This window comes from Antennarius striatus, chromosome 18 (genome assembly GCF_040054535.1).
Source record: "Antennarius striatus isolate MH-2024 chromosome 18, ASM4005453v1, whole genome shotgun sequence".
Taxonomy (NCBI): Eukaryota; Metazoa; Chordata; class Actinopteri; order Lophiiformes; family Antennariidae; genus Antennarius; species Antennarius striatus.
The window spans coordinates 18993888-19020777 of record NC_090793.1 but is presented as its reverse complement, the minus strand read 5'-3'; the positions used below and the strand labels follow the sequence as shown (position 1 = coordinate 19020777).

At 40.2% G+C, this 26890-nt stretch overlaps 2 protein-coding genes across 7 annotated transcripts in view; one reads left to right on the top strand and one right to left on the bottom strand.

The window, feature by feature from the left end:
- Positions 1-15823, bottom strand: part of LOC137612825 (zinc finger protein GLIS1) — a 31334-nt gene extending 15511 nt beyond the window's left edge. For both annotated transcript variants that reach the window (XM_068341550.1, XM_068341551.1), the window contains exons 1-3: positions 15689-15823; positions 3851-4919; positions 1769-1930 (exon numbers count right to left, since the gene is read on the bottom strand). In XM_068341550.1, coding sequence (XP_068197651.1) covers positions 1769-1930; positions 3851-4720 — 1032 coding nt within the window. In that variant the 5' untranslated portion in view covers positions 4721-4919; positions 15689-15823. The remainder of the gene's footprint in view (positions 1-1768; positions 1931-3850; positions 4920-15688) is intronic.
- Positions 15824-19861: 4038 nt separating this feature from the next.
- On the top strand, positions 19862-25980 carry hnrnpc (heterogeneous nuclear ribonucleoprotein C). Of its 5 annotated transcripts, none has more exons than XM_068340364.1 (9): positions 19862-19990; positions 21222-21319; positions 22184-22443; positions 23339-23411; positions 23561-23611; positions 23860-24029; positions 24871-24984; positions 25137-25300; positions 25438-25980. In XM_068340364.1, the coding sequence occupies exons 2-9, from the start codon at positions 21315-21317 to the stop codon at positions 25537-25539; spliced, it is 939 nt and encodes a 312-aa protein (XP_068196465.1). In that variant the 5' UTR covers positions 19862-19990; positions 21222-21314; the 3' UTR covers positions 25540-25980. The 5 variants fall into 5 exon arrangements, with proteins under 5 accessions (XP_068196465.1, XP_068196464.1, XP_068196463.1 ...); XM_068340363.1 differs by having other exon boundaries at positions 25134-25300; XM_068340362.1 differs by having other exon boundaries at positions 23558-23611.
- The last annotated feature ends 910 nt before the right edge of the window (positions 25981-26890 follow it).

Sequence of the window (26890 nt, the reverse complement as noted above, 5' to 3'; positions counted from 1 at the left end):
CAAGAAAGACAGACCAGACAGCTGCAACTAAATCACAGACAGTGTTTTTGCCAGGTCATTTTAAGATCAGCACACTTCTGTTGTAATTGTAGAGGAATGAGTGAGAACCTGTGTAGATCCCTCCTACTAGGACTCATAAAGGAAGAATAAAGGTCTAGATCTATGTCATCGAAGTCATCGAACAAGTCATAAGTCATCAAACAAGACTTTTTAATTCTTTGAAGCCTCTTGCCGTCCATACTTCGGTGCCAGTTGGTGACCCATGCTCTGGAGGCTCATGTCTCATGGAGATATACCAGAAGAAGAATTAGAGATCCCTGAATTCTGATAGGAGGCATCCCTGAGACACGTGGTGAATGTAGAAGATCAATATAGTCACGTGTTGCACAAGAGACAATAATGATGCTGCCGTTTGAAAACCTACTATTTTCTCTGAGGCTGAATCAACGGTGACTTTCATAAACCAAACCTTTTGATGATTGAAATGTTTATTTATGACTCTTTGCCTCTACTTCCCTGAATCTTCTGATTTCCATTAGTTTAGTTAAGATTTTTGAGTATTTGGGAAATGTTTGTTGCATGTTTTATTCGGTTAAAAGCACTTCAATGACAAGACATTCAGATGAGATGCTTAACTTCTTTATTTCTCATCTGTTGCATTAAATCCACCTCATGATTTATTTAACTACCAAGGTTTTTTTTAGTTTGAAGGAGAGGAGCTGTCCTTGGAATACCTAAACACACTGAAAAACTTCTCCCATAATGAGGAATGAAGAACTGACAAAGCAAACGCTAACATTTACACAGATTTCGATGATATCTGAATAAAACACTACAGTTACTGACAGGCCCATATATCTTGTTCACTCACAATGAGGAGGAATGAAGCTTCAGTTCGAGCAGAACATCGTTTATTTTGCCTGCTGGTATTAATGCTGACAGCTGCTGTTTGTGAGAGGCACAAACTGTTCTGGTCAGCATGTGTTCTACTATTAATTCTTAGTATGGCGGTTGAAATCGTACAAAGTGAACCCCTGAGTCTCACCATTTTCACAATGGCTAAGGAGACGCCAGAGAATTCTGCTGAAACAGATGATGAAACTTACAGAAACAGACACACAATATGAAGCTGTTTTTACACACAATGTGTGTACTGTTGTAAAATCCCCCTGTATTCTAGTTAACCTTATTCCAAGAGTCTATTTATTTGTATTACAGCCCCAAAAAGGAAACTTTATGGTGGAATTTGTGGCTGGACTCGCATTAACCTCATGTTTATGATGAAGCCGCTGATCTAACTTCGGATTACAGAGAGAAAACATTCAAAAGCCTCACTCACAGCTTTTTAATTCTAACAATTACACATTCAAACCCAGGTTTGAATGTCACTTTTAACTTTTAGTTAGTTCATTTTTGCTACTTTACAGTTTGATCAATGGTTTTCTGCATTTTTGATTTTTTTGGGGGGGTTTCAATACAAGTCTTAGAGGATTACATGTATTTATGTGGTGTTCAAAGTGACACCAAGGCTTTTTCTTATGAAACTTCCAACTTTTTGTAGCTTGAAAGTGTCCCTTGAAAGATTATTCTGGTAAGAGACCGAAATGTAATTTAACCAACAAAATGATTTAGCCAACAGCAAATCTGATGAGGGCTAAAAGGAGCTACGACAATGATGACTGGTTTCACAGTATGTTGTAAGCATATCTACAAGTTTGTGTTTTTGAAATGTCAAATTGTTGATGACGGTAGATGTTTGTGTACTGACCGTGTCCAGATGCGTGCGCTGGTGTTTGGCCCGGTCGCTGGAGTTGCTGAAGGCCTTGAGGCATCCAGAATGCTGGCAGATGTAGGGCTTCTCCCCCGTGTGGCTCCTCAGGTGGATCTTCAGGTTCTCCAGACGGGAGAAGGCCTTGGTGCAGCCCTCAAACTGGGAAGGGTCACATAAAGGTGAAACAGGAATATTTATCTCAGTCTGATTTGAACTTCCTGTAGAATTAATGGAGAGTTAAGAAATACTTAGACAATCGCAGACGACAGTTAAGAACATCATTAAAACTGTCTGATTCCACCTTGTGAGGTAAATCCTTGAGGAATAAACCAAAAAGTCCATCAATAACTGACCTGAAAATGAAGTGTCATCTACTGATAATGATCCAAACGCAAATTAGATTTAAATGCATGTATTAAATAGTAACATGTGGTTTACATAAAATTGATGCTCCATATATTTTAGAGTTATTAAAAACTTTAAATCACATATGGACTTGTTTTTGAAAAGGATATGTTCTAAATCTTCAAATGAGATCATGGTTTGATTCTGATGCTAGTGGTGCTCTAGAGGGAAATATGGAAACAGTTTTTCTTCCTATTATTCTTTCCAGGGGTTTTATTAGTCGCTCTAATGAGTCCGTAAATGTCAGTCACCTCGTTTAGTCTGTACATAAAAACACACTCCATCGTGGTCATAAATTAATCCAAGGTTTTCAATCACGTGGAAAAAAAACACAACAACAAAGAGCTAAAAGCAACACACAAGCGTAATCAAACCCACAACCACACACATCTACAGTAATTAGCACATGAAGAACGGATTAGGACCATTCATGTCACGAGGAAACATGTGGCAGATGGGTTTTTAAAGTTCTGACGATTGTGAACTGAGCTGTGAGGACAAGAATCAGTTTGAACTGTTTGACGGGAACAAAGACTGTAGTTTGTTTCAGCGCATCATGGCTACTGTAGTGAACCATACTGTAAAGAATATAGAAAACCCTGATAAATGTACGAGATTATTAAACCAACAAGTAACGGCAGCACTGGGAATATGGAACCAGAACAGCCCCCACACCTGGAGCCAGGTGCCAACAGGACAGGAAAGAGTCCAGCGTCTGTTAACGTCTGTCAGCACTGGGTCCGCCAGTCAAATATCATTCATGGATTCTGCTTTTATCAATAATTTATATATAAATATAATATCAGCTGAGATTCCGCTTAATCGTTCATGGAGGATAAGGGAGAAAATCTGTCAATTCATTCTTTAAATAAAGTGATTTTTATGTCCTGAAACTCGTGGACCATGCTATATTTTCTCTAAACTTGTAGGTTTAGAGAAAATATGAAGGTTTAGGTTCTAATGCACACTGTGTTAACATCACGAGAGTTTACTTATGATTGTGACAATGTACAGCTCCTCATGAAAACCTCATGAAAACATGAAAACCTCCCCCTACATTTCTATCTTTATTAGGCAGAGAGTTTTTCTATAAAATATATTGAACAAATTGTGTCTATCTTCAGGATTCACTTCCATATTTAATGATTTTTTTTCATGGCAGATGTCCAGGCGTCATGGTAATCCATCAAGCATTTAATGTGTAATCTAAATAGAAAATAAATAATATGCATTATACGTAAATTAATCTATAAACAAATATCCATAAATGTTCAGATGCCTTAAAATCCAAAGGCTGAGTCATGAATTATTATTATTATGTACAGTATAAACACCCAAAAGGCTGAATAATCAGTACGACTGGTGACTTTTTGTAGAAGAACCTTAAAACTGGACTTTATCAGAGGAGAAACCACCAAGAGAAAGTTGGATTTTAAAACAACACTCCCACCCATTTACACACAACCCCACCCAATACATCCTTACACTCATCCATAACACATATAATGCTGATGTGTTCCTTAAATATACACAAGGTGTGACTTGTTTCTATATGTAAAGTGCTGACTTACAAATAAAAAATAGAATATTGTGTGTTCTTCTTCTCAGGTTCTGGAATAGTTAGTGTAATAATGTGTTTAGTGGGATCAGCTAGGTCAAAAGAAAAAGACTTACGATGCATTTGTTGGGTTTTTCTCCAGAATGGACCCTCATGTGGATGAGCAGCTTGTAGCGAGCGTTGAAGGGTTTGTGGTGTCGCACACATCCGGACCAGAAGCAGGAGAACTCTTCCCCTTTGCGCTGGTCGATGTGAACCTTCTCAATGTGCCTCACCAGTTCTTCCTGACTACTGTAGGTGGCGCTGCAGTCAATCCAATGACACAGCTGGTCCCCTGTGGGGTCCTGACCTGTGGGTCCATTAAGCCCCTGGACTTTATCTGTAGTGCTGTCCTGAATGTCCTGGCCTTGACGCAATAGGCCCACCTGGAACAGCGCCTCCTGCTGGTGGCTCCTTTCATACAGTTCCCTCTTACAAGCTGAGAGATCGTCTGCAGGCTCTTGTTTGATGGAATGATACTTGTCCTTTAGTGTCTGCTGTTGAAGAGAACTGTTGCTGCCCCCAGGTGCATCGGAAAGAGGCAAGGAAGAGACAAAAGATAAAGATGAGGAGGAGGAGGAAGAGGAAAGAGAGGATGGAGGAGAGCCAAAAGGATGAGCTGTAGGGCAACTGCTGAGCATACAGGGCAAAGAGAGGCAGGGCTGGGGGTAACAACTGAACCTCTGGTTGTTGTCGTTACAATCTGTGCGCGCTGTGGTGGTAAAATCCTCCACGACTGCGTCTGCGTGGGATCCGGCTGTCTTACAGCTGAGCAGAGAGGAGAGGTCGCGTCCCAGAGACGACAGGGACAGAGACGTCCTTATCGATGGCTGACAAAAACCTTCAGAGGAAAGCGTGGACTGAAGGTCCTCAGCATCCCCAAACAAACTTCCAAAACCTGGAAGAGTCAGCTGGGCATCTGGAGGGCCGAGGTCCGGGGGCCACATGCTGGCCCCTCCACTGACTTCCACTAAGAGATCTGCGGTGATTCTCTTCAAGCGGCTTCAGGAACCCATTGGAGGTACGGCCATCTTTCAGTTCTTGAATCAAATGAAAAGTTTTCGGTTGTCATCTCATCTCATCCGGAGCGTGTGGATTCTTCTCTCAGTCGTTCCAAACTGCTACCCGGTCAGTCGTCTAAAGGCACTGGGGGAGACAGAGGCCAAACCCACATGAGTCATCTTAAAGGACGCAAAATACAAACACAAAACACTCTGTGAAGCATTAAATATAAACCCTTTCTTGGCCAACAGTGGTCAAAGCACCCACACAAGATTATATGGTAACAATACATTCAGTTCAAAAGGTTCTCCTGCTGAATTAAAAATAGAGAATCAGACACGTGGTGATGAAGTAGAATCGAACTCAAAGCATTAAGCATCATTTTAAAGCATTAAGTAGCTTAATTCTATGGTGCGAGGCCCTATTACAGCTCATGAGTTGATTAAAGAAAGAAAGAAAGAAAGAATAACCCTAACCCTAATTGTAGTTATTGTTAGGGTTATTCTAAATCTGCAATGAGGTCGCAGGTATTAATGTGCGAATGCATGAGGGCGCACTGTACATAATGTCCGCTGGTTTGACAACTTGTTGCAGCAAAAGAGCTGAAACACAAAACCAAAAATGAGTCATTTTCTGTCGTTTCCTCATTTCCAGGTGTTTCCAACTCTTTGAGTTCAATCATTAACAACAGAGAAGCTCCCAGATGAAGGAACTAAAACCAACACCCCGTCCGAACCCCTGGTCAGCAGGTCTCCATCCAACACGTGTGACGCCGCAGCTAGCGTCTGTTTGGTTTCCTTCGAGCTGCCGTAGCAGTCAGAGCTGATTCATTACCGTGGGCATTAAGGCCACCCTCGCAGCAAATAGCCAGGCATTGTGTGGCAGCCGATTGCCTGGAACCTGGTCCAGATGCTTGTTAACAGAAGAGTAATGGACCACATCACACTGCTAGCTTCTGATGCCATAGACGGGCTGGAAAAGAGTGGATCCAACTGAGGTTCCACTTCCCTGTCATGCAGACAGTAGTTCTACTGTGCTCTGGCTCTTCAGCGTTCATTGGAGCTGACACTCCCGTCCTCCGCCATTCGCCAGATATCGATGATCTAATTTCCAACAGGATCCCTGTCGTGTGCTATTAGTCATCGATTGATTCAAAGGGAATTCATGCAGATGGTGATTTCACGAGCCAGAATCCGACACAGCTGAGATGATGAGTAAGTCCTCCTCTGCAGTTATATTAGCTGATGATGGAGTTACTAAGTGTAGGTTCATGCCCATAGTTTCCTGGTACAGTCGGGGTTTACAGTTTTATGGTTCTTCCTGTAAATGGCAGGAGTTCCCACCATGGAGTCACACAGCAGACCAGTCATGGGAACTGTGGTTAGGTTTTAATTAGAGGGGTCGTGATCTGGTTGTGTGTCAACAAGTTGGACGGGATTAATGATGCTGGCGTAGCAAATGTGTTTGAAATATTACTGTAGCCCAGTACCTGTTATTTGAAGTTAAAATAAAAAGATTTTTAAAAGATTCAAACATAAGAGAAAAGAAAATCAGTGGATTCTACTGATAAATAATCTTTATCAGTCATTAAATCCAGCGTCAGATCAGGACACTTACTGTACCTACGAACAAATAATGTTTAGAAACCGTTTTGGCCCAGATCCACAAAGAAGAGTCACATGAAAACCAAGACAAAGTGTCCCGCGTAGCCTCAAACTGAGCACTGAGCACTGTAAAATCGCAGGCATATCTCATGTGGCTTTTAAAGCCTGACTTGTTAAGCTTAGCTAAACACAGCTGTGGCGTTTCATGGCGAACAAACAGGAAGTCATCTCACGATACACACTTTTCCCCTTGAACTGCAAACGGTTTGGGGCTTTTAAGTTCCACCGAAACATGATGAAAAGATTCAAATGAGAAACATGGACACATTGAGTAAAAGCACTGTCACATATTGATTACAGTTAATATTGATAACTAAACTGAATCACAAGCAGATATTACATTTGGTCAGTATGTGTCACGATACACTTTTTATCTCAAGGAATCAACCACTTTGTTTGTGGACACAATAAAATCAGTAATTGCAGGTGCTCACTCTCTTGTGGCGTATTCCGTATAGAACCATATGGACTCAGCATTATGTGTAACCAAGGACATCTGAGATTATTGCCTTTATTTTTCTGTATAAATCATATCAGATTTTATGGCTTAGAGAAGAATAAGAGCAGCAGATCTTAGTTTTTGAATTTGAAGAAATACATCAGAATATTTGTTTTGTGGGATGAAATACCCACAGGTGTAGTATATTTTAATGGAATATGTTTGCAGGAGAACAGAGTTTCATAAATGTGTTTGGCTGACTGCTTTCACAAATGTTGCCTGTGTTGTTTTGAAAGACATGAGAGACCAATATGGCCATAAAGCAGAATTCTGACTGGGGGTGGAAAGTTTTTCTTGAATTTACACCTCAGGTCTCCATTTTCAAAATGCACTAATCGTACCAAACTAGATCTGTGGAGTATGAGTGCCTATAAATCATCGTGTACTCGTTTGTTCATCCAAAAGAAATTGAGTGAGCACTTAAATTTTTCTGATATCTTCAGTTTTACAATCATATATTTAACATACTTCACACTCACCCTATAATAATGAACTTTTCACCGAGCACAGGGCAGGCCATTATAAGAACAATGGTGGATAATGACAACTAATTTTTCTGTTAGCTTTAATTAAAGGCTGAGATTTTCTGAGCAAAGCTCATCTTTTACTTCCCCGCTGAGGACAAGCAAATAATATTTTTACTTTTGCTGCTGTTGCTCAATAAATGTATGTAGCCTAAATTAAAGGCATATTAGCTATTCAAATATTGTTATATCTAACTTTTAAAAGCCGTACATGTAGAGCCCAGAGACACCCAGATTTAAAAACTGCTGAAGCATTTGCCCCTGCCTATCTGCCCCTGTCATGTGATACTGTTGCATCCAAACTTGGCACCGGGCTGTGGTTGAGTCTTTCGTTGTTGAAATGATTAACGATGAACGCTATAACCAATGGGACGCCTCATGAATAAATATGTCCACATATGCTTCTTAACAATCTACAGCTTGTAAGATTTGCATCGCGTTGATCGATAATTAGCTCCAGCAGACGGGGAAACCTCTGCTATTTCTTTTTGATTTTGTCCGTGTCACAAAATGTGGCTCTTGGATCGCTTTGAGCTCGTCTTAATGAAAAGATATTTCCCGGCATTGGAATGCACTTCATTATGCAATCACATGAAATTATCTTAGCTAGCTAGCTGGTTAACAACCGTTAATAATGTCTGTACACAACCATAACATACAACATCTCTATTCATCAGGACACAGACCACATTAGACCTGAAGCTGTGTCCCAGGATGAAAAGTTTTATTTTACACCCCACTACTTAAATATGATACTGCACATATACATACATCTCCCTTATATAACACATGGAGCTAGAAGTAATGATAATCACTTAAAGAGGAATATGCATCAAAGCTGTGCAAAATATTCGGCTTTGGTTCCAATTTCTAAAGCCTATGAAAACTTTCACAGCGGAACGGAGAAACCTAAACAAGAGGGTGCTGAGGGGGAGTTTTCTGAAACATTTGTTTTTACTGAGGGAAGAGGCTGAAACTGAAGCTGCTGATCCAACACTAAAGCTTAAGAGCTGCACAAAGACACACAAGTGATCGAAGGTGAACAACACATTTTTCCCAAACCTGAAATGAGCAGAAAATGAGCTGCTGTTAAAATTGTAAGTTAAAATACACATTTATATGTTATAATAAATATGATTCATTCTATGCTAAAGCAATAAAGTGTATTCTGAGGCACTAGAGGGGAGAATCATACTGATGTGGTTTTTGTTTTATCGCTCTGCTCCTGGGTCCTGAATCTTTTCAACCTCACCAGCCTTGATACAAATCTTTAATCTGAGAGACTTCTTGTAATATAATTTTGGTACAATTCATATACTGTTTCACATTTCAAATATGAATCATCGAAGTCTGAACAAACTTCACGTTGACCTTTAGTGCAACCTGGACGTCCAAGAGGACAATGAGGGCGCTGAAACATCTGTAGACAGTCAGGCAGAATGGTCAAAGCCTCCGAGTTGAGAATGAGCATGAAAAATGTGCCGATGGCATTATTTCCGAATACAAATCACGCACCATCCGAGTGGGCGATCTGCTCCTGAAGCTGATCTAATACTGTGACAAATTGCCAACAGCATGAGCTCACGTCTAAATCTTGAGTCAAACGTGAATCCAGGTGACAAAACCACGGACTGGCTGTGAGAGCTGCTTGGAAAGGCAAGAGGAATGCAAACCGCCACAGGACCCCCAACCGAGGAGGCCATCACTCCTCCGTCTCTGGTATAGCAATGCTCCAGCTGGAAGAGGTGATGCAGAAGAAGAAGTGTTTGAATGTGGTTGACTGTGCTAGAAAGAATTCCATCCACACAGAAAGTACCCACAATAAAAGGCACACTCTTGATAAATCTCCCTCAGGAATGATTCACTCACTGTGTCTGTGCTGGTGAAACGTCCTCACTTATTCTGATGGATGTGATCTTTTGTATCCATAACACTGCAGACTTCTTTGTTGTAGCCAGAAAAAAAATTCTTTGGCTCTTTCCAGATTTTTAAAGGCAGTTTGGGTCAGAGTAAACTCAGTGGGAAACTCTGTGAATAACACAGTCTCATGTTGCACAAAATAACAATGCCTCATTGGATCAGAAAGAGGTTTGCATTGCTATTAACTTTACACGGTTAACTTTGGACACTCCCACAGCTCTGGATGCGGGACATCCAATAAATCATCTAGAAATGTCAAATTTACTAAATCTCCAAACTAAATACGGCTTTTGTTTCTCATCAGTTTTTATAGGCCGCAGATTTTTTTTGTGTGTGTGTGTTTATGTCCATTCCAGAATCGGAAGACTCCACAGGGTAAGTGCACATAAGTACACACACACACACACACACGCACACACAAACACACACACACACACACACACACAGGCACACACACACACAGATATACAAAATGCTTATGAGCATGCAAAGTAAGTTGAGAGCTAGAGCGGCCGGCAGCTACGTCATGATGCGCCCAATGAGCAGCTTGTAAGTGATGTTGCCTTGCTCAAGGGTACCTCGGCAGTTCTCAGACGGTGAACCAGCAACTACCTATGGATTTTTATGCTCCACGTGGGTCTCAAACCTGCCACCCTCTGGTGTCCAGCCAAATATCTAGAGGACTGAGCTACTGCCACTCACAGATGAAGATCTGATCTGAATCTTGGTCGCTGGTGTTACTGGAGCTCATCCAGCTGTGGGTGAGAGGCAGGGGACACCTGGACACAGCGCCGGCGCATGACATCATAGCTGATCAAAATATATGATGAACCAGTAGATGGACTGAAGTGACTTCTGAAATGTTTCCCTCTGATCTTTAGGATACAATAGTTTATTGGTCCCATTCAGTTATTAGTCAGTTTGCAGATGATGACACTTTACATTATTTATGCTCCTGTCAGCAACAACAGAACCACAGAAGCATCATTATCATTATCAAACATTACACAGGAGTCCAGGAAAACAGCTCAACTCACAAAACTGTGGCGATTCACTGCATGCATGCAGTAATTAATGTCTAATGTGTTCCAGTTATAATAAAATCAAACAACCGGGTTATTTCAAGCAACGCTCATAGTTGAATCAGGAAGACAACGTATATCATATATATTACAGACGTGCAGCGTAGAGCTTAGAAAAAGGAGGAAACTGCTAACATCTTTAAAAACCAAACAGATATTTCTGTATTTTGTGAACCTGATAGACGACCTACAACGTGACAACATCATTTCTTCCCGTTTCTACTTATTATGCTCGGTTTATGTTAAGCAGCTGTTGCCTGGCCTCATATTTACTTTAGAGACATTAGTGTAGGTAGCAACGCTCTCAACTTCAGCAAAATAAAACTGACTCTATTCTTACGACAATGTAATTTTGCGTGAAGAATGATCCAAACCCTTCGTCCACCATATGTATATGTCAGTAAACAGATTGACGGATGCAAAATGGAATTAACATTTTAATTTCACATATTTACCAGCTTGCTGTTAGAAATGAATGCGATCACTCTGCATTTCATCCACCTAAGCTGCATTTCTTTTTACAGAGTGGTTTTCCTCTGGTGCCATCAGCGCTCACCTATCCCTCCATCCTCCTCTCCTGGCAAACCAAAACATTTACAAGCAGGTGTGGATCTGTGAGAAACTCTGACTGAGCGCAGATGGCAGGAAATTCCAGTGAAATGACAGTAGCTTCAGAGCAAACCACAAGACAGCGTAAGCAGAGCCGGTGAGCGGATTCATCCGGGCCGGCAGCAGCGCCTATGGACTCCACTTAGACCCGCCGGCCCTCCAGCGCCTTGAAATACGAGCAGCTTCTGAGGACGTCTGCTAAAACTCTTCTATGATGGAGGGAGACTGGTATGGTGGGTACAGACCGACTCCAATGTGTCTTTCCAAACAGATTTTTGGGTGCTATTTCATCTCAGAACTTTGTGAGAACAGATACAGGCTACGTCTGGTTAAACATGAGTAATTCTGCCAAAATATCAAGCAGATCTACATCGGCTAAGTCTTTCCAGCAGTTTGATTTCATGGGAAAATGAGGAAGAGTGAAATGAAATACTGAAAGTATCAAACTGTAGAAATGCTTGGTATTAAACAATTTAAGACAGTTTAGAGCAAATATTGATTTCATGCCAAAAGCAATATCAGAGCCAGTCCAGAACATTCTTACAGTTCAGTCTAACAACTTGCACGGATGTCGGGGTCTTCCGGTGAACCTTGAGTCTGTCGTGTCAATGAAAATTATTCAAATCAAAAAAGAAACAAATGACAGGTGAGAGACATTAGAACCAGAGATAAAGCAAGCTAGCAGTATTAGCATAAAGGTCACACACTGTCTCCCATCTCACCTTTACACATTAGTGTGAGTGTGTGTGACTCAATGTCATTTGAAAATTGTCAAAAAACGGCCCCTCTGTACTTTGACATCACAAAGATGGGATGGGACGAGCAGCTCTGATGAAGCACGTTGTGTAAATAACATGCCGAGGCAATCTCTTCCACTCTCTGTTGATTAATCTGCATACATTATAAATTACTACATGCATTAAGATATAGATGCACATTTGTGTTTAGAGGTAAACGCAAGTGACAAAAAAAACAATGGCTGAATTAAAGGGGGGAAAGGTGAGACTGCATTCAAAGGCCAGATTTTTGTTGCAGATAAAAATAACTTTCTGGCTGGAGGGGAGTGGAAGTTTTGGAGTCGGATTGCAAAAGTATTTAGGAATGAAACCAGATAAGAGAGACAAGCACGATAAGGAAAAAAAGAAACACTCAAAAATTATTTAATACTGTAAATACACACTTTTTCCAGTTTCAGACGGTAACTATTACCCCCTGAATGACCGTTAATGAAAATTCACATTTTAGCTCTTTGTAAACATTTCTCCCTCCGTTAGCAGCTGAAACCTCTGAATCCTTAGAAACACCTCTTTTCTTTACTTTTCTTTTGTGTAATTTCATTTAATTGCTTGTATGTAAATTTTTTGGTGGACCTAATAAAAACATTTCCTCCACATCGCCTGTGGATCTCTTCAACATGCGTCTGAACACTAACTAGTAAAAAAACAGTAACAAAGCAATGTCTTTGATGCTACTGGCTCTGTTAGACATACATTTTTAATATAAGACAACATTTCTCCTCCTGTTGCAAATTTATTCACCAATTACTGCGTATGGAAGCCTTGAGTCCTCATGTCAAAAAACAACATGGCTGTCAAACAGTTAAAGCCTTATAGAGACGCATCCCTGCTGCGTTAATATACACAATGACCAATTAAAAGTCAATGGAATGAGAATATGTTGAATGAATTGTCCTATTAGTAACTCTGCAGCACCTGTCTGAGAGTATTTTCTACGATTATGAAGTATCCCTTTAATTTGCATATGTTATATGCATATAATATGTTTATTTGTTCTTCTAATAAATGCCTGTTCAGGATTGACTTGACAAAAATTCAATGGAACAGGAAAACAATATGACCGCATCTGTAAAATAAGCACCAAGTACAGCTAAAACCAAAAAGATGCAAATAATTTTTGTTAAAATGCTTTCTTTTGAAGTTTTGCAAGAATCTGACATTTAGAATTATCCTGTAAAAATCCTCTCAGCATTAACTGGCTTCAAGGTCCTGATCATATTACCCGGCTGTGTAACCCCTAGGTGTTGCAAAAGAACCCCCCTTTAGCCAGAAATAATTTTTCCAAACCAAACCAGATTGAGTTTTGCTAAATTACACTGGATTGTTAATGTCAGTAAAATGCATTCAGGGACTGAGTTACTAAGAAAAACAAGTCACAAATGACTTCATCAGCCAGGGACATAAGAAACACTGTCATAAAGCAGCCGATCAAATAATACCAGATGGGATGTGACAAATTCAGAGACCAGGAGGAGATGTGCTTAAAAAAATCTATATAAGAGCCTTGATTCATCCCATATGACCAATGAACACTAAATGCATTAAGTCATCCTAAATACCTAATACAAATATTAACATTACAATGCTATTAGTGGTTAAGCTATAACTTCTAGTAGCCAGCATAACAGAAATATTTAATTGTGTTCATCCAATTGTTACTCAAATTGCAGTCATGTTTGGAATGATTTAAAAAAAAAACATTTTGGTATTTCAAATAGTATGCAGAGGGTGTGGAAATGTTGCATAATCAAATGGATTAAGTTGCTCTTCATCTTCCAGCTTCTCCCTGTCGTTAGGAGCTTCATTTGTTTCTGCTACATGTGGTGCTCATTAGTCACGTCCATTTTTATTTTGTCTCTGTTTCTTCTCCATGGCTAAAGGTCTGGTGTGTTGGATTCGGTACCAGCTAGCTGTACGGCTGCTGATTCCATCCAATCCAAACTACAGTCAGGTGATTGACTTTACCATAGCTTTGGCTAAAAGTGGAAACAGGGTGAAAATATGAGGTAGCCCGGCCCTGTCAGTGGTACAGAATTATAACCAATATAAATCAGAAACCCCATAAGCGGGCGTGTCATCCGGGTTGTACCCCGCCTCTCGCCCGTGGCCAGCTGGGATATCCAGCAGACCCGTGCACCTCAAGACAGATAAGCCACTGTAGATGGAGAATTGTCTCATCTACAAGAAGATGGAAGGATGTTCAGGCTCATTTTTTAACTCAATGTCTTACCAGGAACTTCTGTGCTCTTTATCCTCACTGGTTTTCCAGGTTCACCCCTCATCTATCCACCAGCTGGGGTCCTGCTTCCTTCTTTCATCATCATCATCATGCCTTTTATACAATCAATATGCCAACAGATGACTTCTGTTGTGATTTGGCGCTATATAAATAAAATCTGATTTGACTTGATTTAGTTTTCATGTGCTGACAAGCAGTTTTGTAAATCTTGAAAAAGCAGCGCTCAGCAAACCTTCTGCTGGTTCTGGTACTGGATTGATTTTCACTGCTCAGCATTGATTTTCCAAAATGTTGAATGTTATTTTATGTGAACTAATGCTACAGGCAAAAAAAAGTTAAAACATAATGTTTGCATTTCTGTCAACTTTTTTATTTACTTCTTAATAACAGCAAAATCTTGTCTCATCTCCAAAATGTATTTGGTGCAGAGAAAAGTGCATGAAACGGATGACTGCTAATCAATTGAACAAAAACACTTAGTGTAAGAGGTTTTACACTAAAATGTTAAGTACAACCACTTCTTGACAATTTTAAATTAAGGTTTAATTTCATAGGAACAGTTGTGATGTTATGATAAAAGTCACAGGGTGAAAAGCCTCCAAAAAAGCCATTGCGATCGGTCTTGTTTTGACATTATCTTTTTCAAACTAATATTTCCAAGGTCAGGAACATCCATAAAATATCGAGCCAACCCAAAGCCCACTTGAGTTTTTTCTTTCAGAACATTTGAACTTGCAATGTCTTGAGCAGATTCAACAATCGTGTCAAACTGAATAAACGTGTGCAAGATTTCAAATCATTATGTAAGATCCATGAGCTAAAACACTCAAACCTCATTGTTTTTAATTATGCATCATTTCTGTCATTCCGCATAATTGGATTAAATGCTGTAAATGATCAAATGAACTGTGATTCAGCGCTTGCTGCACACACGTTTTTACAATGAGGACACCAGCTGAGACCTCCGAGGACAAACTCCATCTCAGCACGACCATGACAGTAATGATTAAAACAAGCTCCACAACGACGCACAAAGCCAGATTTCCACCCCCAGCGCAGCTCTTCTCATTCCAGCCGCATGACATAAATCAGGGGAAAGCTGCAGTGGGAATGGAAGAGTCCCTGAAGCGTCACAGGAATCACGTGACCACGCGTTCGCTAACGAGCATCTGTTAATTACCTCCATCAACTTCAAACCGCGTTGTGTAATCAACACAGATGTTGTGTAATCACGACACCAGATTAAGATTAGAGCTAATCCTAACATGTCGGAACAGGAAAGTGGATGTATGTCATCTTTACTTTCTTCTGACTATAGAAAGTTAGTGCATCCACCAACCCGAGGATCATGACTCAGCACTAAATCTGCTGACAGACAGCTGCTCATATTTACAGTGACGAACTTTTACCACCTATCGTTGCGTAGTTATCCTCGTTTTTTTTTTTTAAAGAAAAGTCTTAAAAACGTTTTTACTGTTGTAAAAGGTTCGAACAGGCGCGTTTATCACGTCATAACTATTCAAAACGACACCAAATATCTCCCTAAACGTTTACGTCAGAAGAGCTGCGGAGCGCTTACCGTGTGGCGTCCGGTCATCACTGCGCTGCGTCTCGCGCTCGCAGCACGCGGGCTCCGCTTCCCACGGTCAGAGCGCAGCTCCGCGCGTCGCGAGCCCCATTTCTGCGTCCGCCTCCGTGCGCGCGCACACGCCCGCGCACGGAACTGTTTTGTTTTTTTGTTTTTTTTTAAAATCTATTTTACTGGACAGACAATTGGCTGCAGATGAATCAATGAACTGAATGGAAGTGTTTGCCTTCATTTATTCCTCCTATGTATAAATAAAGAAACTACTTCACCACTGATGCATGTTATTTTAATTTGCTTTAACTTGATGTTTTAACGTTTTTTTGGTTTATTCCAGTAGTTCACCTTCAAACAAAAACTTCAGCTGTCAAGTTATAACTATAGCCTACTTTAACTGTTGATTTTAATAACTTTCCAGCCATTCAAAAGAGCTAGATTAAGATATACAATGTGCTATGGCCCACACAACACCCTAAAATCATTGGATGATAAATAAACCACAGATTAGGATTATTACATTTTTTATAATTTATTTATTAATATTCAGCATATTGGATAGCAAACTATCATTTACTGTTGGCATGATCACACCCAATGTAAAAGGTTTAAGACATACAAATACTGTAGTGACTTTCCAGAATTTTTTTTTACATTTCTTGAAACTAAAATAGATCTCCATTTTTTTTTTTCATTTCAAAAGTTTAACAGCTGGACGCAATCTGTTTTCTACATCACAACCATTGGGTTTATCGAAGGTTTCAGGTTTCCACATCAACTTGTGTAATTTTCACACTGGATTTCGATTGGCCCACAAATGTAATGTTCTAAAACCATGTCTGTATGTTTGTGGAACTTACACTGAAGATGAGAGCACAGAAAGTCTCCTCCAGCAGCACGCATGTTAGGCAACAAGACATAAGATGTTTGTGGTCCGATAGATCCTTCTGATGCATCTATTTTGATAACACAATAGGAGCTTTTGCATTTTAGTAATACCTGTGCAATGCCATTGAGATATCTTAAATAAAATAGTACAATAATGATTTGATTTCAACAGCAGCACAAGCCAAACATAAGAGTGAACACCACTGCTCTTACTATACTTAATTTAGAAGAAAGCGGTGAATGTGGAAAACTGGTGAAAGCTTCTGTCTGTTATGAAGCAAATGCTTAGAGGTTGAACATCCATAAGAGGGAAAATTTATCACAAAATTGCTCCAAATATATCCAGAATGATTACATTCATCAAACCAACATAGTAGCCCAATACACTGCAGCATCTGTGCAGTGGTTTACTAGTATTTCCTTATAATAGTGACATCTTAATAGTGAGTCCGATTCCATTTCATGCTGTTTTTTTTAGTGGTGACCCTGTGTTGCAGCACAGTATATAGATTACATATGTTTTTATGTTGTTTAACTCTTCACTAACATGAACTGTATAAAGAATGCCAGGGTAAAGACTATACTAAAAAAAAAAGCCTTTCTCTGTCTCCCACATTTGTATAAGTCCCACTAAATTTGGGCATATTTTTTGACTGCCTGTCAAACATCTGGACCCTTCTTTACACTGATAAGACCTACATAAATACACAAAGGAGGCAAACAAGCAGAGAAACCTTTTATCTGTCTATCTGATTACACAATGAAACTGCAAGTCGGAGTTGTATTTCTGATTCCCGCAATGATGCACAGAGCTGTAAACAAATCCTCTGGGACGGCACTCCAAACCGAACCAGATGGATGAAAACAATTCACAAAAGGACTTATTCTCCAAGAAAACTTGGGACATTGTTCGAGTTTGATCCGTTAACGAAATACAGAAAACAGCTGCTGTTGGTTTGTTCTGTTTGCCCTCCTCTCTGTTTGCCCTCCACCTGCAGGAGAGTCATTCACAAATAATAACGTTTTATATGTTTCATAGCAGTGTTGTTGTCAATAAAATTAAATCAAGAGTTATTAATATACTAAATGCTAAATAATAAAAATAAAACACCAAACACTGGGAAAAGAAACACTTAATTCCTTTCAAATTCCTTTACAAATGTTTGATAATGAGATTAATGCACATCACTAAGATACGAAAACAGCAAGAGATGGATAATTAACATAAGAAAGATGAAGAACTACTACTACTTATAATAATAATAATACTGTAATTTTTTAATTATTCTACAGTATTATATTATTTTTATAACCATATATACTCGTTTTCTCCTTTTCCTCATCCTCCTTACTGCACTGTGGCTTTGCTCCTGTTTCACTAAATTTGCACACCTATATTGCCAAACATGACGTCTGGCTGAGCTGGAACAGTGTGGCTCAGGGCTCCGTTAGTGCCAACGTTCTCTGGAAAAGTTGTAGCTTCATCCCAAAGGCCTTGATGTGTGCAGATAGTTGGATCACCAGTGCGTCTTTTCCTTGAAGGTTGGCATTCAATGCATTCAAATGTTCTGTCAACCAAAAAACCCAAGTCTGCCATCCATTCAGTGTTTGACAGTTTTTGCATCGGTTGTAACTTTTTAGATAAAAACTGTCCAATTTCCCCATTAGAAGAAAAAAAAATCACCCCAGTGTGGCTCTCCTGTGGAGCCCCCTCACACTGCTGTGATAGATTATATCTCCATATCCAGCCTGTATCTGACTTCCTTCATTGTGCAACAAGGTCGATCTGGGATTGTTTTTAATATGTATTAACATGTACAGGGATTAACAGTATTAGTACTGACAAGGAAACACTCTCACGGTCAATCTGACAGACAATTTTTCTGCATTTAATGAATAAAGATTGTGCTTGGTTTGTGCACCATAGTGTGTGTCAAATATAACACATATTCAGGCAGAACACACATGGCCACAAGCTTGTTTTCAGAAGACATAAGGATCATTCTGAAGGATGCCACAGTTGCCAAAATTATATTTGATATAGAATAAAATAAAGCCTCTGGGCTCAATCCGAACATCACTGGGTGCTTTGTCCACATAGCATGTGAACGGGGAACAAATCATGTACGTTTCATTCTCAATACTTTTAAAGTCTTGTAAATTCAGTGTTGGGCAAGTGTGTGAAAAGGTTGTAATTTAATTGGTTTAAGAGACGCTACAACATTCTCATAAACGCCTTTACCAAGCACCAATGATCCACTCTATATGGACCACATGTGTCATGTTGCTGGGAATTACTTCCACCTTTTCTAATATTGAAAGCTTTAGCGATTTATTTAACAATTAAACAAAGGGTATTTTGTTTTTAAAAAAAATTATATTTAAATTATGCATTTGAGCACAAAACAAGACTTCGATCTTCAGAAGTGTCAAACATGAAAAAAATTCAAGAGCCGATAATGAAAATTGAAATCTCCACGGTGACCATTAACAGATATCAAGATATATCAAATATAGTTACATAAAACCATCAATCCCAAAATCCATTTTACTTTGATAAACACGGCATCTACCTGCTGACAGCATCCATCCTGCACTACAGGACGCTCGAATATCTACTGCAGTCCACCCTCAGGTTGTCTTTGTGGCAATGAGAGCACTGCCCCCCCCTGGCTGATTGTGGTAGCACAACAGTCATCTGCACCTTTCCAAATGAATGCAGTAATTGATAGCGTTGGAAAAAAGATCAACAATGTGGTTTACAATTGTATTGACATGAATGAAAATGTCACAAGTTGAAGATTAATAGTTACCCTGTTGTTGCGTTAATATTTCAAGTGAAACCTAATTCTAACCACATAAAGTCATAATCAATAATCTGAAGATGACTGACAATAAAATATGAACGTATGACTCATAGACAATAAAGAACTAACCATACGTTCATTTTTGTAAGGAATGATTGTCATTGTCAATGTTGATCATTCAAATGTCTGGAGTTTTTAAGGGTGACGTAACTGTAAATTGTCTCTATTTACATCTCATTTCACCGTTAGCTTGTCTAAATTTAAATTCAGGACTCATCAAAATCAAAATACTGTGTCTAAAACGTGAACAAGTCGCGTTTAAAGGCAGAATTACTTTTCCAAGACAACAGCTGCGTACAGTTTAAATTGCAGGTCACACCGGAGTCTGTAGTATTCTACTCGCTATATATTTGCGATTAACTCCTCTCCCTTTGACTACTCTGCGATACAAATCGAGCGCCCCTCTCCGTCAATGCGCCAACTCAATACGTTATCTCGGTGGCTACAGTAGAGCTAGCTTGTTGCTCAGGGGCTCGAATCACTTGTGCACAAACAGTGCGCCACATTTGACCTAAATCAGGTCATTTTACTCGCAAACATCGCGGTGAGTATTTTGGTCCCAAACAAATTTTCGTTTTTCCTTCCTTTTTCTTTTGGAGTTTTTCCCGACGATGCTTCTTTTTTCATTTTACCAGCGGACAGAACATAATACGCTAGCCAACAACATAGCTAGCTGGGCTAATTTGGGACGCGCACTCGGAGAAAACAAAACGCTGGATATGGTTTTGCAAATAACTATTTGGATCATTTTAAGCCAGAGTTTAATATATTTTTGCAAGACTAAGGTGATTTTGTTTTTGTAGCATTTATGACCGCCTTGATGGCACTGATATGTCTGCACGCTCTCATCCAACCTCTAGCTAAGTTAGCGCTAGCTAACAATATCAGAGTGTCTCCTGGTTTCATAATTGTGGCACAATCCTTGCCCTCATCGATTTCCCAATATCTATCCAAAAGTCAAGACAATCCTGCAGTGTTTTTTTTCAAGCAGATGAGCTGGCTTGGCGGCGTTGTATTTTTGTGCTTTTAATTTGGTGGTTGGCTAACGTCATCCAGGGCCTGTGTCTCTCACGACAGCCTGTTGGGGGCGCTGTCGACTTTCCACGCTGGTGTGTTGTCCATGGTTTAGGTAATTTTAAATAATCCCCAGATTCTACTTTTCTGCACCATACGGCCAAGTCTGTATTTATTTTTGTTTTTTTTGCTATGTAGATTTTTCACGTGTTTTTCTCATGATGATTTTTTTCCTGATTTTTGGAAGCCCTGACTTGTCATTGCCGTCATTTTTTATTGCATAATATTGTATATTATTAATCAAGCATTTATCAAAGAATATGACTATTTGCCTGCATCTATTTCTACTGCCTTTTTTTACACAAATGCTTGAGGCATCTTAACCCTTCCAAGATTACAGTCGCATCAGGCAATACAAAGATTTTTTAAAGGGAAAACATTAAGAAAGTCATGTGAAACACTAAAGAGGGCACTCATACACTCATGTACAAAATACACACGTATCCCAGTCTTTATTACCAGGTGCTATTGTTGCAATCGTCATCAAAAAGCCTGTCTGCATATTTTAGGAAAAATCTTGAGTCCCTCCATGATTTTAGTGCAAAAAGGGTCAAAAGTATAACAGTTAATAAAGGAAATTAATTTTTTCTTCATAATTACACAACAAGTCAACAAGGATTAATACATTGATTGTCCTCAAGATCATATAATTTGATCTATAATTTGTTTCAATAATTTGGTATATTTTCTTGTCACCACAGTGTACATCGTGAGGGGCGACGGTGAAGGTCGGGACACCAGCCCAAACTGTTCCTAGACCACATTGTCAGACGACATCCCATCACACAGACGCGATGGAGTGAGTGATGAATTTTTGACCCGCTGTCTTACCGGGGAGCGTTCCCCTTGAGGCTGTTTTTCTGTTTGTTAAATGGAACTCTCTTCCCATCCAAATTTGCACAAACCTCTTAAGTTTCATGGGATGCTCACGAAACCCTTCGTGTCATTTCCAGTTATAGTTGTCCATCCTGTTCTCTGGACGTTGAAAGTAGGTCGTACACAAGTCTGATATTTCTATGGAAAGGATTGAGGAAAATGGATTTTGACGGACAAAGTAGCACCACATGAAAAGTAACGTCCGTAATAAGAAGTGAAAATGCAGCTACGCTTAGTGCTTCTGAATTTGGTGTAAACACCGAAACTTTGCCCGAGAGATTTCTGACGGTTATTCATTTTTTGAAGTGATGCCAGAGCATCAAATTTAAGATTTAACAGTGAGTTACAAGCTTGATGATGATAGTTTTTCAGTCATTTTCAGACTGAAATGTCAAATATTATTCGGTTCCAATTGATTAAATACAAAATAAGGTAAATGTTGACTTGGGCATTTGGGTTCTTTGTTGGTCTAAAGAAGTAATGACTTTTTTTTTTTCACTTTTTGACACATATTAGCTCAAATTTATCTAATTAAGCTGCTTTATCATGATAGATTAATCATGAAAATAATCATTACTTGCAATCAAATATTAATCTGTTGAATTGTGCTTTATCCACCTATAACGCCTCTAACCTCCTCCTTCAACAGTACTTTTCCATATTTTATTTTAATATTTTTTCCAGGAAAACCTGCTGGTTCTGTCCAATCTGCTCCTGATTTGCTGGGAAAACTGACTTGGACTCGTTCTTCTATTAAATGTTGCACTCCTTTTTGTCTCCCTGTCAGTCGTTCCGCCAGCCTGATGGCCAGCAGCAACGTCACCAACAAGACGGACCCACGCTCCCTCAACTCGCGGGTCTTCATCGGCAACCTGAACACCCTGCTGGTCACCAAGGCAGATGTCGAGGCCATCTTCTCCAAATACGGAAAGATTGTAGGTTGTTCCATCCACAAAGGCTACGCCTTTGTTCAGTACGCCAACGAGAGGAACGCCCGGGCCGCCGTCGGGGGGGAGGACGGGAGGATGATCGTCGGACAAGTGCTTGGTAAGCTGTTCTTTGTTGTACTATCTATACAAAGGATCAGTTCTCAATGGGACATGTGCAGTACATATTTTGTTTAATCTTATTTAAATTGATTTCACTAATAAGCAAATATAGACTATTGCAAACTGAAACTTCCACTAAGAAACTTGTTGACACAAATTTCTGACCGGTGGTTTGATCATCTTACTTAAAGTCACTAAATTCAAACAAGGAAATTAATCTACTTAAACCTAAAATTAAAGTTCTGGTGCACCTTTAATACAGTTGTCGTGCAGACAAATTCCTTAGCGCAATTAGAGAAACTGCAGAGAGTCATCCGCTTCCTGCTCATGAAAGCCAACATTGAGTCACCGGGGATTTTAAACCCTTATTATTGTTTTTCTAAGCTGCATATTTGGTTTTTGTTAATTGGAGCATCTTAAATTCCAGTGCGTACAGTCATGTTAAACCTGCGTTCTTTAGATGAGGGTATGAGTTCATGGACCTCAAGGCTCCACTTATAAATTACGTGTTCTGGAAATGAAGCCCAAACTTCAAGACAAGGAAGCAATTTTGAATAAATGCTATTGCTACAAAAATCCCTAATGCATCTGGACCCAGTATTCCATTGTACCTAAAATAGTCACATGATGGTTTGACGCTATTAATGCAACTTCTGGATCAAAACCTGCTGCTACAGGTTTTTTTTTAGTTTGATATTTGTTTAAGATGATATTTTTCTCCAGTATGTACTTCAGTAACTTTTGCAGATTGGTCAACTTTTTACACGTGACTGATTCAGTGCAGCTTCAGCTACAATTTGATCTTAAAGGGTGTTTACTCATCAGTTTAAAGGTTTTTCCTGCGTTAGAAGGTTGGATCTGAAACCCTCTCGTTCGTGTGTTTTTTTTGTCAGACATCAACCTGGCTGGTGAACCCAAACCCCACCGGTCAAAACCAACTAAACGTTCAGCTGGAGACATGTTCAGGTCAGTCACAACAGTTTGCTGCTAACATGAAGCATGAGAACCATCAATCAAGACGTTAAACCGGAGAAATAAATGTATGTTATTTAGTTAATGACTGGTTTTCTCACCTCCGTATTTCCTGGTTTGGCCTCATTCTCCCTCTTTAGCAGCAGTTCGTCCTTTGACCTGGACTACGACTTTCAGAGAGATTATTATGACAGGTGAGTGTCAGAATGTCATTCGCTTTGAAAGAAACAGACAGGTCACCTGTCACCTGTGGGTCACTCTATGCTCTATTTGTTGGATTTCTGCTCGTGACGATCAAAGTGTTGATGTGAGTCATTTCAGTGTTCACGAGTCGCTGACCTTCAGTCGTCGCCTCCATTCAGTAAAAACTAGAGCAGCGACACAGGTTAGAATCCAGGGCAGAGTTTCACCTTCTCTCTCGTTCTCCTGTCCTTGAAACTAGAATGTACTCGTACCCATCCCGGGTTCCCGCTCCCCCTCCCGCCTTGTCTCGGGCCGTGATCCCACCCAAGCGCCCGCGGATGAGCATGAGCGGAGGAAGCAGCCGGCGCACCAAGAGCAGCTTCTCATCTTCCTCTAAGAGCAGTCCGAGGATCTCCTCGTCCAAACAGAGTAAATGTTCCGACTGCATGTAAAAATCAACAGAAGCTTTTCCCCAAACGCGTCTGGGACCTTAGGGTCGGGTAGCGGCAAAGGAAACTGGTTTGAAACTGGCGTGCTTGTAGTTGAAAAACAAAAAGATCTATGATACTGGATATGATAAATTAGTAAGTTTTAATGTTACACTGGGACTAAAAAGTACTTGAAAGCAGGATCTGCAAAACGATAAATGTTTTCATCATCCATATTTAAATGTTAAGTCCTTTTATTTTTTAATGATGTCATTTAGACAAACCACCTGTCTATACCACTTACAGTCTTAATGTCGTCGAGAGTAATTTAAACTGGTCATGTGACCTGTTCTCGTCAACCACTTTGTTGGGGAGTAAACTCAGAACCTGGTATGTAGTTTGACATGTTTTCTCCTGTTGTGACACTTTGTGCCCACATGACTTCCAAACTACTTCCACCCTTGATGAAGAGTCCACTGTGTTTTTTTTGGGGGGGGGGTGGTTGATGGTAATTGTCTCACCTCTGCCAACCATGCATGTGTGACGGTAACGCCCACTGTACTGTCTGGCAGGCAGCAGGGATGTCTTTAGTGTTGTTCTTTAAATTCCTGCGGCTCCATTTGCCAATCCAACAATTATTTGAATTATTCACACAAACGTGAATTTAGTTTATCAGCTGATCTTTGTGGAGAAACAATTTGAGAGTTGATCTACTGCATTTCTCTCTTTGTCAGTAAACAAGCAAAACGGTCCGGTGTTTTGTTTTGTTTGTTGTTGTGTTTCTGCCGTACCTGACTCGAGGTGTGTTGCTACCATTGACACTCTCACTCTTTTCTCTGTAGTAAAATCGGACGAGTTGCAGACAATCAAGCGGGAGTTGACCCAAATCAAAAGCAAGGTGGACGACCTGCTAGATTGCCTGGAGCGCATGGAGAAAGACCACAGCAAGAAGTCTGGTAGGGGGGAACGGTGTTGAATGAGTAGCCGTCTACTGCATGGGTTATAAACTAAACCTACAGAACCGATAGAACTGTCGTGTTTCACAAATAAAAGGAGAATGAAATGTTTGAAACAACCAACCAAAGTTCACTTTCATGTTTGGCAGAAGTTAAGAGCATAAAAACTGAGCCGGGAGAAGTGACCTCACCTCCACACCCCAGCAACAAGAAAGACGACGGGCTGAAGAGAGACAGAGAGAGCCAGGTGCTGAACGACTCGGATGACGATGAAGACGATGACGAGGAGGAGGGAGACCTGCTGGAAGAGGAGGAGGTGAAGTGGAATGACAAAACGGATTTAATTTGTTGTTGTTTTTTTATATGCAGGTGATGCGAGGGTATATTTGTGTCATTTTGAAATTGATCTTTTCACAAGTACTTTATAAACCATCTAACATCTTCCACCTGCAGGTAAAGAGTCAAGATCGAGAGGATGAAGATGAAGAGGAGGAAGGAGAGCACGTGGAAGGTGACAACGACGGCGACAGCATCAACGGTGAGGACGACTCGTAGAGCGCGCCGCCGCCTCCTGCAGCGAAACACACCACTTCCAAAAGGATCATGGACTCCAGTTTTAACACTTGTAGATATAAAAAGCAGCGAAGCGGTGCGCACACGCACACACACTCTCCAACTGTCCCGAAGCGCTTTCGTTTTGATTGTCCGATGTTACTGTAGCGGCGATGACTAGCTGTAGGTTTGGGTTTGTGTTCTCACTGCGTCGTTACCGGACCGCGAGAGACGGCAGAAATGACGGACTGTTATTGGCTCTCGAGAACGCGGCTCCATGGACACGAGGATGAACGAAAAATCAGCTCCGAAACGGCCGTTTTTACTTTCAACGTGTTTTCAACAGTCAGTTTGAACTTGTGTGTCTGTATGTTGTCAGTTTTTTATACTGTTCGGTTTCAATTTAACTATAAAGGAATGAATTGCAATAAAATATTAAAAGAGTTTTTTTCATTCATTTATTTTGCCACATACAATATTTATAAATCATTGTGTGACAAATGTGGATTGTAGTAAAATGAAACTGAATTGATGTACATTATCTACATCGGAATCTTCTTCAGAAGGAATCCACTCAGTCTTCGATTCATTGTCAGACGCTGGAGTGATTGTTCATGCGTCTACAGCCCGGGTTCCAACCCCTGACCCCGTCATGTCTCGGATCCCACCAGCATCACGTTGGTTTCCTCTGGTTGATCTTGTGCTTTTTTTTCTTCTCGGTTCCAGTTTCATCCTGATTCACAGTTCTACTTCAAGAAATACAGAAATCTATAGAAATAGGGCGGCAGCTGGAACACCACCTATTAGTAAAAGTTACTTCACGTTCATGATGGCAGTAAAATATCAGGAGCTTCTGATCTGAGGATTCATAACCCCGTCTTTCTATATCAGACACCAGGAGGGGATACGACCAGCAGAACTAACCCACCACGCTACCGATTCCTTCACACTCGGATCTTTTCTCTGCGTGAATTTGTCTTCAACATTCAGGAAACAGCCTGAAAAATGATGGAATGAGGGAGATTTGAACCTATAATGTCTGAACACCTGTTCAGCATCTTAACAGGCTGAGCTACCTGAAGGAAATGGTTGGATGTTGTGTTTATCATTCACAACACTCTAGAGAAATTCTAAAACCCAGTGGAGGGATTTGATCCTATAACCTCAACCTGAGTCCCTCCTCTCATCTCTGAGCTAAACCTTCAGCTGCTATGATTTGGTTTGGAACTTGTGTTTCAGGGGTTCAGAGCCCTGAGGAGGAACCAGAACATCATGACCTCAAGACTTCTTCATCCTCACCGTCTAGGAAGAAATGGAAAGTTCCCACAGGTGGAGGAAACATGAACAAAATGTT

Coding starts and splice junctions, on each gene's coding strand:
- hnrnpc (XM_068340359.1), top strand. Junction 22,444..23,338: donor GATCGTCGGACAAGTGCTTG/GTAAGCTGTTCT, acceptor TTTTTTTGTCAG/ACATCAACCTGGCTGGTGAA. Junction 23,412..23,557: donor TCAGCTGGAGACATGTTCAG/GTCAGTCACAAC, acceptor CTCCCTCTTTAG/CAGCAGTTCGTCCTTTGACC.